Genomic DNA, 17259 nt, shown 5'->3' with positions numbered 1-17259 from the left:
TCCTAGTTGTATTTTGTATCTACTTTAAAACGGTTCTCAGTGGTGTTTTAAATATGACTATGCAGTTTTCAATCAAAAATTGGATCTATTTGTCTTCAAGTGGATGCATCAGAATGGAGCAAAGCAGGGAGACTTTGATCCGCCCGTTGTCACAACTTAGGGCTTTTTTACACAGATTTTGTTTCCTTTCTGCTCCTGTTTCACCACGATTTTAATAAAGAAACACTTAGAAGTGAAATAAGTGAATTTTGAAGCTTAATTTATTTTATATATGTCCTCCACCATCAGAAAAATGCTACAAGAACGTGTTCAAAACACCAAAAAATACCATTTTAATAGGAAAAGGCTTTTTACATTAAGTTTTAAAAGCGTAAAAAAAAGGAAAAACATTTCTCACAATAAACAATCATACCCCTCATTTCTCAATCTTTATTAATGAGTTCAAACAATACATTAAGACAATAAGAAACTCTGATAATAAGAACGCCATCAAAACATTAGATCTGTGTATTAGTTTCAATATATATGCATAAAATGTATAAACCCCCTGGCTTGTTCCTTCGTTGTTGTTCACTGTTCAACATTGTTTTGTATTGATTTTTTTACATTCAATAAAGTTAAAAAAAAAAAAATCACAATAAACTTTGGCGCGTGTTTGTGACGTCACGTGCTTATATAATGCGCGGTCTTTCTTCGTCACATCCTCTTTCCGTTGCTCTTCTCGCTCAGAGGTATGGATGCATTTTTCTCCTAAACTGAATCCAGTCTAATCTTCAGCTATTTTTAGTGATTCACAGTTGATGTATGTTTATTTCGCTTGTGTTCACAGAAAACTCTCCACACGATGAGAGCCAAGGTAAGAAAAGGGACCCACACCTGGATATCAAGGATAGAAGCGTCTCTTTGCCAGAACGCTGCTTCCTTCCTAGCGTCCCGCGCTCCTTAAGCACGCGCGATTTACCAGGGTCTTGGTTTAGCAGGACATCTAATATCGAGTATATACTTAAAATGCTAAATCTTAAGTCAAAACGTGGAGCTTGTGGGATTTAATTTTAAGCATTATAAGAATTCGTAAACATGGTAAATCTCACGCAAGGCCCGACATTCTGCATGCTAAAGTATAGCATCAACTTGGCTTCCCATTGTACAATAGTAACAGTGCAGTGTGTGATTAAATAGTGTCTGACGTGTCTAAGCATTGTAACGAAACTTGTTTTTTCTTCTTTAGTGGAGAAAGAAGCGCATGCGCAGGTAAGCATTATCAAATGTTTGCTTTCTAAACTAGAGCTTACTGCAATGTTTTTGAGTAAATTGTTTTCATATATCAAATGATGCAAACTAACGATTGTGGGGTTTGAACTTAAATTTTAAATATGACTCAACAAGTTTGGCAAGAAAATTGCAGGGAATAAATAAAGCTCGTCATGAAATCCACAAAGTTCATTCCATTGCTAATCATTTGACCATAGACGTTCACTATGCAACTATTATGTACTCCACTGATGTGACTGCTGTTTGGCACTTCTTTCGTTTTCCTTGCTTAAGTGCATGTCAGGTGGGTAATTCAGAGCATAAATTTTAATGACTGATTCTTTTCTAACAGGCTGAAGCGTAAAAGAAGAAAGATGAGGCAGAGGTCAAAGTAAACGCCTCTCCGCCAGCTGCTGTCCCATCTGAGCCCCTGGGTGACTGATGCATCTCACCAAAGTGGATTGCCTCAAGTGTCCATGGATGAAATCAAGACCCTCATTACTGGCTGAAAGAGTTTCAGAAGAACCGGATGTGGAAGTCTTGAATTGAAGGAGGCGAGGATGCTGGAAGAAGATAAAACATCAAGTCTGCAGCTGCACCTGTTCATGGACCAGAATACATCTTGTTTTCACACAGCTGTCATGTGGTGTATTGAACAATAAATGAACACTTCCAAGTTTATGATTCTGATATCGTTATTAATAAAGGGATGACTATTAACATTTATACATGAAGTAATTTAACTACTCCAGGAATAATGAACGTTTCAGTGTAACTTAAATTTGGATTTATGAATTTTAATGTTAAATAAAACCAAATACTTCAAAGCCGATATGTTATGTTCTATAAAAATTAAAAGCTCAGCATTGAGCTTATTCAACTATTGAGGAAACCATATATTTTAGGACTGGTGCTAAAGCCCAGAGCTGATTCTGGAACTAGTATACATTGGAAAAAATTATTTTTAGGATGTAATTGAATGAAAGTGGTCTTTTAGAATAAACTGCGCTTATTTATTTTTTTAGTTGTAAAAGACCGTTAAGGTAACTTAAACTAACGTTTTAACGACCCCCACCCTCCCTTACGGGTTTTTATTATGGACATTTGCACTTTCAGGCCACCAGGGGGCGCGTTAGCTTCATTTAGGCAAAATGAGCTGGTGGTAGAAGAGCTGTTGTAAACACAAGAATATGGCTGACGAGAGGGGCGGAGGAGACAACAGAAACGACAACATGGGAAACCAGCTACAGCTTCTACCAGGTAACAGTTGTATGTACTTAAATAATGCTGTTTCATCGAGAAAGGACCAGCATCCTCAAACCAAATAAGTCCCGGTGTTTTTATTGAGGGATGTAGATTATTAGTCGGTGCTTTCGCTTTCTTTTATTATTCCTTAATAGGAATGACGTTTGCAGCCGCTTCCATTTCAGCTGATGCTAAGTTTGTAGATAGACTAGAGAGGCTGTCTGTGCGTCATGAGCTCGCTGTGCCCCGACAGATAACAATGGCGAGGAGGAAGAAGATGATATGGAGACCGAGGACCGAGACAGTGACGAGGCAGACAAGCCCAGCGCCATCACCTTTGACCCCAGCCTTCCCACGTCCCATGCTGTAAGAGGCCACGCCCCCTGCTCTCATCATGTCATTGTGAACCCGCATGTGTTGATGCTGTGCGTGCCGTGTCCCGCAGTACCTGGGCTCAGACATGGAGGAGTTTCACGGGCGCACAGTCCATGATGACGACAGCTGCCAGACCATCCCTGTGCTTCCACACACGGCTGTGATGCTGGTCCCTGGCCAGACTCTGCCGCTGCAGCTGTTCAGACCGCAGGAGGTCAGCATGATGCGGAGCATCATCCAGAGAGACCGCACCTTTGCTGTGCTCGCACACAGGTGTGTCTGATCTCCAACGTTCACAGAACCTGTAGCGAAAGAAATCGTACTTTTGTTGTGCTGAACACCACAGGCTAAACATGCACTGTAACAATGCATTCATTCAAATGAAAAATCTATAATTACAGGGTTTAATTTGACGTTAGCCCCCCCCTGCAGCTATGACAGCTGGGACTCTGCTGGAAACGTTTTCCACAAAGGTTTGAAATGGGTTTTAATGGGAATATTGGACCCTCTTCTTCCAGAAGAGGTCAGACTTTGATGACCCTCCCCCTATATTCATCCCAGAGTTGTTCTGGCTGAGTTCAGAACTCTGTGCAGGCCGGTCCAATACTTTCACATTAAACTCACTCATCCATGTCTTAGTGGACCAACGCTGTTGTGAAGGGAATAGGCCGTCCCCACGAAGTCTGGAGCACAGATTTATCCAAAAATGTTTGTTGTGCTAAGAAAAAACTAACATTCTTCACCAAAAGGCCACCCATGGCACAATAGAACCAGATGATACAACCTCAGCTGGTCCATCAGACAGTGAGAGCCATTTCCTCTGCTGAATTCTGTATCATCTAAAAATAAACCTGAAGTCTGTAAACGTTTGCAGACTTCATAGATTTTTATGTAAAAAAACCTCAAATTAATCTTTGGATTTAAAGTAACAATGGGTATAAATATACAGCGGGTGAATGATTTAGGTGTCGAGAGGAACAAAAAAAAAGCTTTACAGAAGGAAACAAAAATCCAAAAGTAAACTTACATTTAAGATGATTTAAAAAAAATATATGAGCAATTTTTTTTTTAGCATATGAACAATGTCACGTTTTCTGTGACTTCTGATTGTTTTCCTGGATGTTTGTCAACAGTGAAGCAGGTGAACCGGAGCCAGAGTTCGGAACGACGGCTGAAATCTATGCGTATCGCGAGGAGCAGGAGTACGGCATCGAGACGGTCAAAGTGAAGGCTGTGGGGAGGCAAAGGTTTAAAGTCCACGAAATAAGAACTCAAGCAGATGGGTAAGTGTAAAGTGCTCCATAAAGAATCAAAGGTCAGGCAAACACTCCACATTCAGTTGTTTTCACCACCAGATTGAAAGGGAGGGGTCAGAGGCAGAGATTTGCATATTGCTATAAGACTTTGGTTCAGCTAAAGAAAATGCAGGTTAACCTTGTTGTTTTTTTATTGCTATTAAACAGAAATCTCTATATTCACTGCTATTTTATGTAATGATTCATTTATTTGTAATAATTTTACACACAAATAATAAAGACACTTTTAGCTTATACTCCTGTTGACCACTAGAGGGCAGACTAACTCTTTCTGCAACCGTCCAGTACAAATAAAAACATTGTTTTAAGTCTTTTTGTTGAGTAAAAGGCACATCAAGATTGTTTTCTTGTATAAGCTCCAACTAGATCATAGACTGCAGCAATGAAGACATTGATGCTGAACATTATCTGGTCTAATATTTGTTTATAAAATGTTAGTCGGCAGAATACACGTTGATTTATCCGTGAGTCGCGGCGAACTCTGAAGAGCCACGGATCCTAAAAACAATACTGATCCCGACGTGAACGTCGCTGACACAGCTGAGTCCTAAATTTCTGTAAGAGACCTGGCAGAGCACACAACGCATCGTCTGGATTCAGCCTCAAAGATAATCCAGTCAGAGGAAGCTGTGAGGAATTAAAGAGCAATGCTGGTTAACATCCATTCTATGGGGCCTTTGCTGTCAGGAAAATGCCAAACTTCTAAGCAGTTTTAGCGGCAAAGACAGCCGTGCAAAGTCACACGTCTGTTCTCTTTTCTGAGCCTTACATGTTTGTTAAATGTTTGGGAAGTAGACATGTTTTCAGTTAAAATGGCAATATTTAGAAATAGTAAAAAAGAAATGCTAAAACAAAACAAACAATTATTTAGAGAATGTTTTAAAAAACCTAAAAATCACAGTGAGACGGAGTGGAGGCAGTGCTGGGGTAACCAGAGTAATGTATGACAGTAGCCGATTACTAACTAACTAACAGGTGTTGAACTGTTGGTTAGTTAGTTGTAGTTTTTCTTCTGTTTGCTCTGTTTTCTACGATTTTCAAGGTTTATAACCTTTAATTTTTAGGGGCTACACTGAATCAATCTGTCACAATGTCACTGCACCAACAAATTAACAATATTCGTTGTTATCCATGTTTAATCCAATCAGCTCCCAGCTTAATATGAGATGATCCGTGGTACATCTGTAGATGTTACAAAGAAAGTAACTGTATAGTCAAATAGAAGTCATGTAACATGCTGTGATTCTGATGTGAAGTGAGGAATTCCTTTCAAATACCATGAACATGTGATCTGTATGTTGGATGTAAACACAACACTGTCTGTCTGGGAGTTCTAGAAGGGAAATCCTAAGCTTCACTTTCTGGGATCTGTATTTTTCCCTTCCGTTGAAAGTCCTCCTCATTTTAGTTAAAATGGTAGTTTTTCGTTCTATGTGCCTTATTTACATTACTTTTTATAGACGGTGTTAGTTAAACGTAGAATTGAATTGCTGCTGATTGGACAGGTATTCATAGTGATTTTTTTTTTTTTTTTTGTAAAGTGTTTCTTTTAATCAAACTTTTTCTAATGAAGTGAAGAGGAATCAGGGCAGGGTTGTTCTTGCGTCACCGCTGCAGAGATGCCACAGATCAAACTTCACTGCATCCTCTGCTGCAGGAAACCATTGAGATTTCAGCTCATTAAGCTCAGGCTCCAGTTCAATCTTTCTCTAATTTTACTATGTAATGCTTGCAAATTGGTTCTGATTACTGTGTTGACCTTCTTCTGTGACAAGCTAATAAATAATATTAATAGTTATTCACTTAAATCTGGTCTCCCGTGTAGATTTAATAAATGTGAATACTCTATATGTTATGTTTAAAGCTTTTCCTGGCTGGGATTATCCATCATAATACAGGAACCAGCTAAGAAAAACCTTGAATGAAACCCAATTACAGCTGCTATTCTGAAGCTCTTCACGTCGCCCGTCTTGAAGTGCAGCTCCAATTATCTAGTGGTCATTTTTGGTCACAAGTGTCCCCAGTGCCTTCTTTAGGCAGAGATTTTCACGCCGGATGCCCTTCCTGACACAACCCCGTGTTTTATCCGGGCTGGGATGGGACCGGCACAGGGAAACCCAAACCTGGGTGTCCTTGTGGCTATGTGGTTGGACAATGGCATGAGGGGGTCTTGAACTCACACTAGATGAAGCTCATTGCCCCCCTCCCATGTGTCAGTCCTGAGCTTAACCCAACCCAACAGCCACCGCGCTGCAGGAACGTTGTCCTAGAAAACAACACAGGTTCTTGATTTAGGTTCAGAACAGCATCATCGTCACTAAAAGACCACTGGGAACCACATCTCATGGGTCTATAAGGCAAAGCTGAACTGTAAGAATTTTTCAAGAACAGTGGACTCGCTGAGAAACGTTTGTTCTCCGCTTCCATGTTTTGCTCTTAGCATCCGACAGGCCAAAGTGCAGATCCTCCCAGAGCGAATCCTTCCAGACCCCCTCTCCGCCGTGCAGCTCAGCCCCCTGTCCCGGCTCCACATGCACGCCTCCTCTAAACCCCCGTCTCAAAGCTGCAAGCAGACGCAGTGCTGGTGGAAGTCCTATCGACAGGTAAGACTCTCCGCCGGTGAGCTGTCTGTAAGCAGGTGTCGTTCATACACATGATCAAACGGGAGGGAACGGCGGCTGCTTTCTGGAAACACGCTCATCTACACAAAACTGGATTCATGCTGGAGGCTGATTGTTTTTCACAGAGGAAGTTCTACTGTGCCAGCCTGACACCGTGGCCTCCCTGGGTCTACGCCCTCTACGACTCTGTGAGTACGGCGGTCCCGGTGTGGCGTTCCTCCTCGTTCCAACGTCAAATCACTGTTTTCTTTGTCCTGTGGCTCCCCCCCCAGGAATCCCTCATGAGGAGAGTGAAGAAGCAGCTGCATGAGTGGGATGAGAACCTGAAGGATGACTCCCTCCCCTCCAATGCAATAGGTCCGTCTCTGGGGGGGGGTTTTGGTTTCTCTGCAGATGAATAGTTGTGCACATAAACATGTTGTGCTCTGTCTGTGTGCTACCCTTCCCGTGTGTCAGACTTTTCCTACCGGGTCGCCGCCTGTCTGCCGATAGACGACGCTCTGCGGCTGCAGCTGCTTCAGATCGGCAGCGCCATCCAGAGACTTCGCTGTGAGCTGGACATCATGGACCGGGTGTGTAAAGGTGGCCTCAGGCCTCGCTGGCACGGTGCTGCCTGTTAGTCTGTTAGCATAATAGTTCCTCTCATCCTAATCTGTGCTGAGCAGAGCATGTCTGCTCTTCATCCTGATGTTCTCAGCTGTATTCAAACAGAACGGACACAGATCTGCATGTCTGTCTGTCTGTCATCGGTCCACACGGAGCAGGAACACTTTTAGTGGTTCATCTGTGAACCAGCTGGTCAACAGTTGCTTCCTTGTTCATTTTTCAATAGCTTCCTTACTTTTATTATTAAAGACTGTGTCTATTTGCACATCATTTTCAAAATACCAGTGGCCAGCCCTGAACATTTTTCTTGGCCGAACGGACCCAGAGGAAGGGTTAAGTTTAGGATTACAGTTACATTTCTGGTTAAACCACCAAACGGTTCTTGAGTGTGGCTGTTTCTGCAGCCCCCCCAGCTCCTTTGGGGAGGAATCAAATGTGGAGAACAAATTTCACGCACCTTGGAGCGTGACGGATATTGGGATTTTAACTTTAAGACGACTCGATCTCTGAGGCTCCGCCTTTCTCTCCTTGTGGGCGCCGCCCATTTCATGACGTCATCCTGGAGCCGGCCTCGGCAGCGTGTCTGTGTTTCTCCCACGAAAACAAACATCTGAACTTTTGCAAAGATGGATGTCCATGTTGTGCATATGAAATAAAAGCGTTTAGCCGATCACCGAGAAAGTGGGTGTGTCTGTTAGCCTGGGGGCGGAGCTGGCAGTGCAGACTCTTCTTGGAAGGGGCGGTTCTTCAGTTATCTACGTCACAATGTGAGAACCCACTCTTTTCCGTGGAAGGGCTGGTGCTCAGAGAGCAGGTTTTTTGGAGGAATACGCAGAAATGTATGAATGGGTCAGAATACCGCTGTGGGGTTGGTTTTTGTGAGGAATGAACATTGTAAAATACTTAAAAGCTAAAAAAAAAAATGGATCTAGCGTGAAATAGGCATTTTATGGCTCACAGGCTTCACCCGCCCTCGCCACCCCCCCTTAGACCCCTCTCTACCTGCTGTCACAGGCTGAAAGCGGCTGCTTCAGGCTCCTCCCCCTCTGCCTCTTCCACACTGGTCAGAGCTGCACTGGACAAATTCATGAGGGTTTTTTTATCATGTTAAATATTTGGGAAGTATCATCCATGCCCAGTATCATTTTGTTCAGTGATTCTTGAAATAAATTTCCACAAAGTTCTGTTAAAAATATGCTGCCGACAGTGCTACGCCACGTCTGTGAGCTCGCCACAATAACGCTTTTCCAAATCTACAAACTTTAAAACTAACATTTTTTCCAATTAGGTTTCCCAAGGAGGAGTTTAGTTAAGTTTAAAAAAAGCTGATTTAAAAAACAACAACAAATTAAATTAAAATTCAAGATGGCGGCCTCTTCCCGGGGTTTGAAGGTCACCAAAACATCGGTTGTGGTTGTAGACTTAAGCTGGCATGTGTGGGAAGTTTCACAAAAGTGTTCTTCTCCCACATTGTGCAGAAATGTGACAATTGCCAAACTTCGCACTATGCCCAAAATTCATTTCCCCCTGGTTCTAGATGTGTGGAAATTGTGTCTGTGGCGGGTAAGAAAGAAGAACTGTGAAAACAATCTGGTGCTTGCGGTTCCGGGCTGCTGCAGAACCCCAAAGGTCGACACATTATGAAATTTGGATCGTTGTGTGGACGCTTCCACTCACTCGGGCTCAGCAACACCAGTTTATTATCAAACTAATTGTGCTGTTGATTTATGTTAACGTTTCTTTGTTGAACACAGCCACTAAAACTGGAACATTTCCATCTATGTAGATTTGCTTATAAATAAATAAATCCAAATGTTCTATTTTCAGAGAAGCTTTTTCAAAGGAGTCGGAAGAATCTGCCTTAATGTTCCTATGCTTTTATGGAAACGGTGTACACACAGAAACAAAACAATGTGGTAAAACCACAGAAAAATGAATTCCTCACCTGAACCTTTTAGCTAAACATGTTACTGTGTGTTGTGCTTATTTATTCATGAAGTGTTTGGTCATCCCTAAAGAGAAGGGATCAATACAAACTGGAGAAATGTTGGAAATTTTGACATAAGCGGTCTTTGCTGTCTGGGATTTGGGGGATTATTGTGGTAGAATGGAGCTCTGACAGCAAGTGTCGCCTTTACAAAGAGTTTTCCCTCTGCTTGTCTCTAAAATCGACTAAGACAAACAAAGACACACTCCACGCCTGCTGGGGGGGTTAAAACGCCGACCTTCTGACACCGATTACGGCTCCAGAGCTGCGTGTGACTCCAGCTTAAAGACAGAAAATTGTTGGGCGTTTAGAATTCAAGACAGACGGCTCAGATGACTTCAACAATATGGTTTAGGAAGACTGTGTTTCCAGCTCATCAAGTCATGATTAAAAAATCCGGCTGAATCTGGTTGGTCTTCTAATTATGATGGTGATATTTTTAGCCAAAATAGAAAGTTCCTGTTGTTTTCTAGGACATAGTTTCTGCAGAGCGGCAGGAGTTCATTAGAAATTCACACGAGTTCCTGTATAATGTATAATTTATGCTCCTATAAACAGCCCCCGCCTTACATTACTGGTTAAACAAAAATGGCGGTCAATAACGTAGCTGTCCAGCCATCCAGTTCTGATCCAGATTCCAGCTCAGACCAGGAAAACGAAGCCGTTCATGGATGTATTTGTCTGGCAGTGGATGATCAGAATGGAGCAGAGCAGGGAAGCTTGAGGCCCGCCCAGCGTATTTTCTGCCTCACAAATGCACAATTTTTTTGCTTCAAACAGCATTTTTTCCCCCTCTGCTCCTGATTCATGAACTGAATAAATAAATACTCAAAAGTATAATTTTAGTCGTAATTGTCTTCATCAATGTCTTCCAAACACCAAAACCACCATTATTATCTGAGTGGTTTTATGAAATCGGGTTATTTTTATTTATATTCTAAAGCTCTTTAATGAGCAGTAAAGAGAACAGAACATCTTAACACGTTCTGAGTTAAGAGGAGCTGGATGTGGATGTGTGCAGCCTTTCTTTGATGCTCTTTTCTGTCCTTTTTCTGCTTTCTGGATATGAATGCCTCCTAATGCAGCCCCGACTCATGTCCCTCCCCCCCCCCCCCCCCAGTCACTGGCATAGCAACAGGAAGGATCCTTTTTATGGGGTTTGCATGCAGACTCACATGTGTTCTGTTAACACCTTGCTCTGGCCGCTGCTGCTGCGGCGGGGGTATGGGTGTGGGGGTGGCTGGGCGCTCCTCCTCCTTCTTTTCACATTCCACCATCCATTTTAGAAGAACATAAACACTCACCTGAGCACAGGTGTTAGCTCACCTTTGCACTAATAGTTTGCATGATTGAATGAATGAAAGATTTCACACTAGTTGGTTTAAAGGCATAGGTATGCGTTCGTGAACACTATCTGTTTTGTGTGCATGTTGACATGTGGACATTTTTGCGGCTAGCAGGTGTGTTGATAATATTTGAGTGTGTGTGAACAGGCCCCGCCCTTTTTGTACTACATTTGAACCGTACCGTAACGATAAACAACCAGTAAACCTGTCTGCTCTATGCTGCTTCATGGTCTTACCCCCCTTCCCCTCCTATTATCACCCCCTACCCCCCCTCTTTCTAACGTCCCTCTCTCTTCTTCCCCTCTTTCCTTTTCCGTCCGGTCCAACACCAAAGATTTTCAAACATGATTGAAATTAATAAATTTTGGCCTCAATTACAAAAGGGGTTTATTCAGACATACCTTTGGTTTGTCTGAAGATGAATAACCCCTCTTGTTAAAATAAAATATGTCCAACACAAGAGGCCCTCAGCTCTCATCTGTTTGCCTAGCTGTTGGACAGGACAAGTTAAAAAAGAAAAAAAAAAAAAAAAAAAAAAAAAAAAAAAAAAAAAAAAATAACACCTTGCTCTGTATTTTATTTCAGTGTACGTTGCTGTGCTGTAAGCAGTGTCAGGACACAGAAATCACCACCAAAAAGGAGATCTTCAGGTGAGCACTGCTTTAAATTCAAATTCTTCTTTCTTTTTGTCTTTTCAGTTTTCCAGGCTTTTGCATCTCGGTTGTGGTAAATTTTTTTAACCCAATACGCAGTTTACTAGTTTCTTCTTCTAAAACTTTGTTGTTGTTCATCTTAAATAACATAAAAAAACATGTGTTATTGATGTCCAGCACAACTGGCCTCTCATGATATAAAACAATACATTTGGTTTTAAAAAGCTTTTACATTTCCTATTTATAATCTTTACACTTCAAAAATGAGCAGATATGCTTTCCAACTTGAAACATTTTTTTCTGGCTTTCTGTCTCATTTAAAGGCTCTAAATCTGCTCTAAAACTGTTCAAAAGCACACATGAACCCTGACACCTGAACAGAAACATCACAGGAGTTACGTAAAGACCAAAAGTTTCTTTACTGTAATCGTTCTGTGAAGAAAGAAAAAGTTGTCTTTGTCTCAGGTGAAGCCGTGCTGCTCTGCACCTCCACCCGCGCCGTTATGTAATCTAATCGTCTCTCTGTCTGTCATGTGTCATGGTTAATGTTTCTGAACACTCATGAAACTGTGCAGGCCAGCGGTTGACGTTTATTAGAGGAGCAGGACTTTTTTCATGCTAATAACTGGAGTGATTGACTGTGAGAGGAGATGTGGAGGAGAGCTCTGCTGTGGGCTTTGTGCTTGATGTGTCACTGAAAATGCATTAACCTGCAGTTTGCTACAATTACAACTTTAATGCAATAGTAACAAAAACTCAGTTGATTAATGCACAAGTTATTTAAGAAAACTTTAAAGTGCTTGTATAAATATTCTGAGGGGATCAAAACACAAAACTGGAAATTTTATTTAATTTTGGTTTTGGTTTTTGTTGTATTTGTGGTTTATTCTTTTGAACCGTTAAGGTTTCGTTCTGTATTTGCAGATCCTTCATCTAAAACTGTCACGGAAAAAATTAAAAAAACGAGCTTCTGTGTGGTTCCAGCAATCCATCAAGCAGTAGTTTAACAAAGTCGTCTTAAAACATTTTGATGGATTTTTGAGTGCAGCACAAAAAATTAGTTCCGGTTCAGCTGAGAAATCTTCCTGTTTCAGTTATTCTGTACAGAATGATGTTATAGATTTTCTGTCCAGCATTGTAAAAGAGGCGGGGCCTGCAAACCCACAGAAATGGAACCAATGTTATGAACACGAAGAGGCGGAATTTTAAAACAATGTTTGTGTACGAGGCCGAGCATGATAAAAAGAGGGAAGCATTGCGCAGAACACTACTAACAAGGTGCAGCCCAGCAATAATAAAGGAGGCGGAGTCAGTCATTAGAGTGGTGATGGAGGCGGAGCCAGCATTAGAGTGGTGATGGAGGCGGAGCCAGGATTAAAGTGATGGAGGCGGAGCCAGCATTAAAGTGATGGAGGCGGAGCCAGCATTAGAGTGGTGATGGAGGCGGAGCCAGGATTAGAGTGATGATGGAGGCGGAGCCAGGATTAGAGTGATGATGGAGGCGGAGCCAGGATTAAAGTGGTGATGGAGGCGGAGCCAGCATTAGAGTGGTGATGGAGGCGGAGCCAGGATTAGAGTGATGATGGAGGCGGAGCCATCATTAGAGTGGTAATAGAGGTGGAGCCAGGATTAAAGTGGTGATGGAGGCGGAGCCTGCATTAGAGAGGTGATGGAGGCGGAGCCAGGATTAAAGTGATGGAGGCGGAGCCAGCATTAAAGTGATGGAGGCGGAGCCATCATTAGAGTGGTAATAGAGGTGGAGCCAGGATTAAAGTGGTGATGGAGGCGGAGCCTGCATTAGAGAGGTGATGGAGGCGGAGCCAGGATTAGAGTCCAGAAAAAGGCTTAATGCATCGTTAACAGAAAATAACAGAAAATGTCACTGTTCAAGTTGTAAAATTAAAATGGCTTCAAAATTGTATGATAGTATTGTATAAAAAAAGTCGTGTTTTGTTGTTTTTTTTTATGTAAGAATTGGAACAGGCTGAATTAGAGAACACATATCTACTCTCCTCTCTGAAACTTACAGCCTGGATTTTACTGGGAGATACAGTGGGGCAAGAAAGTATTTTTAGTCAGCCACCAATTGTACAAGTTCTCCTACTTACAAAGACCAGAGAGGCCTGCTTCCTTTAATCATAGGTTTACCTATGATCAAAATTAAAGGCCTCTCTCGTCTTTTTAAGTAGGAAAACTTGTACAATTGGTGGCTGACTAAAAATACTTTCTTGCCCCACTGTATATTGTTGCACGAAGCAGGAAGTAGGAGCCAACCAGCAGCATTAGAACAGAACAGAATAAAACTTTATTGATCCCACAAAGAGGAAATCAACCTAAATTCAACTCACTATTGACTTCAGAGCTTTTAGAACTTCTGTTTGTCGGGTTCTGTTGTTCATTCTTGTAGAAGTACATTGCAGAAACGATGTGTCTGCCATAAAGTAGTTAGATGTTCTGTTTCATCTGAGTTTTGTTTTCTTACAGCTTGTCTCTTTACGGCCCCATGGCTGCGTATGTCAACCCGCACGGTTACGTCCACGAAACGCTGACGGTCTACAAAGCCAACAACCTTAACCTGGTTGGCCGGCCATCTACTTTGCACAGCTGGTTTCCAGGGTAACAAACATTCTTTTGCACTTCCTTCATAGTAGATGCTAACTTAAAAATGTCATTGTAATTGACATCAAATATTAATATTATAACATTCTTTACTCTCAAAGATCTTTTCATTGGTGCCATTTTTCTTTTCTTTTTTGTGAAATCCACCATATTGGCTTGCATTTAATAAACGTTTGTTTTAGAAACCTTAACATGGTCTTCAGTCGGTTTTGGATGTTCTTTGCTCACAGCTCATTTAGATCTACATTCACTTTAACCAGAACCACGAACTGTGACTCATTATTTCTGGAAAAGCTTTTCTGACTTTTTAGCACTGCTTGGTTTGTTGATTGATATTCTTTAGAGCTAAAGCGACCCCAACCTCATGTAACTCCTTTCAGGATCGGCGCTCTCTTACAGAAGAACACAGTTTCTCATGAAGCTTTGAAGACGTTTTTGTGAAACACAAAAATAAAAACACAAGCTTGTGCTTGTCTGTAGTGCCCTGGTCAAAACTACAAATAAAAAAAAAAGTTGTTTTGGTAGAAGAGTTCACTTTGTCTACTAATGAAAGCAAAAAAGGTTTTCAAGCATGTGATTTGTTCACAGCCTCAGTGACAGAGCAGCTTGGAGTCACAGTTTCTACAATGAAATCTAGCTTTGTGTGCTTGAAGATAATGTGATAGCATCCTACTGAACCAGGGGAACTTCAATAAAATTTAAAAGAGGTTTAAAATAAGACCAGATTAGAGTCCAGATGATCTTTCTCTGAAGATGATTTCATTTACAAAAATCCTTTTTTTTTATGTTTGGAAATGTTTCTTTGTGATGCTGTTTGAAAATTCAGCCTGAAGCAAATGCTTTCAATGCTTGTGTTTTTTTTTTTAGCACTTCTGAATTTGATAGTTCTCCATGGAAAATAAACTTTTCAGATCAAAGAGTTATTTTTAAAGTTCCATTTTCTCTGTTCTTAAATGAAACGCTTTTGCTTTCAGGTACGCCTGGACCATTGCTCAGTGCCGGACGTGTGGCTCCCACATGGGCTGGAAGTTCACCGCCACCAAAAAGGACTTGTCTCCTCCCCGATTCTGGGGTCTGACCCGTTCAGCTATGCTTCCTCGCATCCCGCCGGGGGAGGGAGAGGAGGGCAGGGCAGGCTCCCGTCTCTTCTGCCTGTGATGTCCGACTCCCTCACAGCGCCCCAACGCCGACGTCTGTCCTCCTGTCACTGCAAATGCTCGAGGACGCTGTAATCATTGATGTGTGCCGCTGTCGCTTTAGTGGAAGGTCGCTGACGAGCGCTCCAGAGAGCAGACTCGACCTTACCGCCACTGCTTTCAGATGGGAAGAGGGGATGCTGAGAAAATGATTCTTACGAGCTATAGAAGAACTGAAAGGCTTTGGAGAGACAGAACATGTTGTTACCATCCCTGCATGCTGCTCTCTACCCATCCTCTGAATTTTCCTGCTATGCCGACCTGTACCTGTCGGCTTTCCACGCTAAACGCGAGCAGTTCCGCATCGGCGTTTGTCCTCCAGATTCTGACTGCATGCGTCTAGCACTGAGGTTTTGTCAGGCACCTTAGTCAGTCAACTTGCTGTATATTCTGCCAGCTTTTGGATCTTCTGTGAATTTGTTGTAGCTGTTATTATAGCTGCTGTAAAACGGTCAAAGAAAAGGTGTAGATTTGTCAAGATGAGGGGTTATTTTCACCTGTGGAGGGGAAAAAAATGTATTTTTGTATGGAAAAGGATTGAGAATCAACATGGTGTGTGGAGAAAATGCTATTAGTTGGCCATTTTGGATGTAATATACAGAAATCAGAAGTGATGTTGAAGATAATGTGTAATATTTCTCCCATAATCTGTCTGTGTTATATTCATCAGAGGCTCATTGATGACTTGCTTCAGGAATCAAGCATTATCTCTGGTTGCACAGGTGAAAATTCTACATCTGTATCAGTGCCTCTTTTCTAAAGGCCAAAGCTAATGAAGACAGAAAGCAGGAGGAGCATTTACCCGTTTCCTTTTGAGGTTCTTCATGACGCGTGGCGTGATAAGGGATCCACTGACAGGAACGCAAGATTAGTAGGGTGATGATAAAGTTGATCATTTCCAGGTTCCCCTCAGTTCAAGTTTTTTTAGCATTTTAATTTTGTTCTTAGAGTTCTGGTGTAAATTGCTGGCTCCTGGTTCTTTACCTGTAAATAGAACAGTTGGCAAATTATTTTTGGGACTGTTTGCATCAAAGAGTCGGTACACAGACGTACTGAAAGCAGAGAGAGATTATAATAAATTATCAAATCTTCCTACATTTCATACGTTAATTCTTCAAGTGAAATCCATCGTTGCATTTTCATATTCATGATTTTGCAGCTATTAATTGATAAAATTGAACGCAGTGTTTGCTCGTTCATGTTTATCCTAAACAAATAAGAATATTTTCCGTTTATCATATTTGTAATCTTCTTTGCTGGATGAGAAGTATCACTAAATACTATGATCATCTTTTTCACAGTTTTTCTATTGTAAAACTTCTTTTAGAGGGAAAACTTCCATTGAAGAAGTGATCACATAAAAGTATTTTATTTATTTAGCCAGGTAAACCGGTAGAGAACTAATTCCAATTGAACAAAGATGACCTGGTGAAGAAGCAGCACAGAGAGCGAGAGCGGGCATCAAGACAACAATACAACAACAATCAGCACATGACATTCAGCAGCTACTGCAAAAAGAACAATCAAGGTGGAAATGTACAGCAAACAATAAATAAATATACAGCCAAGTGTTGTGAAAACAGTTGACCCTTGTGCTATCCTAGGCACTTTAACATTGGGAGTTGGGTCATCTAGACCCACTAGACAGTGCTCTGAACCTTTTTTCTTCAATGATTTGTGATCTTCACTGGTGTCCATGGATTACATGAAATCTTTCCACCTTTATCCACCTTTGTCAGGGTAGGGAGAACACGTCAATGTTAGGGTGGGGTCATCTGGACCCCATAGGATGGCACAAGGGTTAATAAGTTGTGCAGGGATCTTTGATGACAGCTGTAAGGAATTCTCAAACATGAACTCAACTGATTCCCTTTATTAGCAAAGCAGAAGAGAACAGAGGAGGTGTGTGTTTCTAGAACGACAAGACTGACAAACACAGAGGTTACAACTGGAGTTGTTGATGTGAAGCAGCTATTGTGGATATGAATGGGTTTTGTAGATGAATAAATACTGAAATTGTGGATGGGAGTGGAGAGAGCGTCAT

The 17259-nt window shown here is 41.6% G+C and overlaps 1 protein-coding gene across 1 annotated transcript; it reads left to right on the top strand.

Moving 5' to 3' along the window:
* The first annotated feature begins 2384 nt into the window (after positions 1-2384).
* Positions 2385-16506, top strand: crbn (cereblon). Its single transcript, XM_023954733.1, has 11 exons — positions 2385-2511; positions 2750-2862; positions 2942-3144; positions 4005-4154; positions 6628-6790; positions 6934-6996; positions 7081-7165; positions 7265-7380; positions 11333-11397; positions 13885-14016; positions 14994-16506. Exons 1-11 carry the CDS (start codon positions 2442-2444, stop codon positions 15175-15177), a joined length of 1344 nt encoding a protein of 447 aa, XP_023810501.1. The 5' UTR covers positions 2385-2441; the 3' UTR covers positions 15178-16506.
* Positions 16507-17259: the final 753 nt, after the last annotated feature.

This window comes from Oryzias latipes, chromosome 5 (genome assembly GCF_002234675.1).
Source record: "Oryzias latipes chromosome 5, ASM223467v1".
Classification (NCBI taxonomy): Eukaryota; Metazoa; Chordata; class Actinopteri; order Beloniformes; family Adrianichthyidae; genus Oryzias; species Oryzias latipes.
The sequence above is the reverse complement of the archived record's forward strand: the minus strand, read 5'-3'. Positions and strand labels throughout refer to the sequence as shown.

Coding starts and splice junctions, on each gene's coding strand:
- crbn (XM_023954733.1), top strand. CDS start 2,442: ATGGCTGACGAGAGGGGCGGAGGAGACAACAGAAACGACAACATGGGA. Junction 6,791..6,933: donor GGTGGAAGTCCTATCGACAG/GTAAGACTCTCC, acceptor TGTTTTTCACAG/AGGAAGTTCTACTGTGCCAG. Junction 7,381..11,332: donor AGCTGGACATCATGGACCGG/GTGTGTAAAGGT, acceptor ATTTTATTTCAG/TGTACGTTGCTGTGCTGTAA.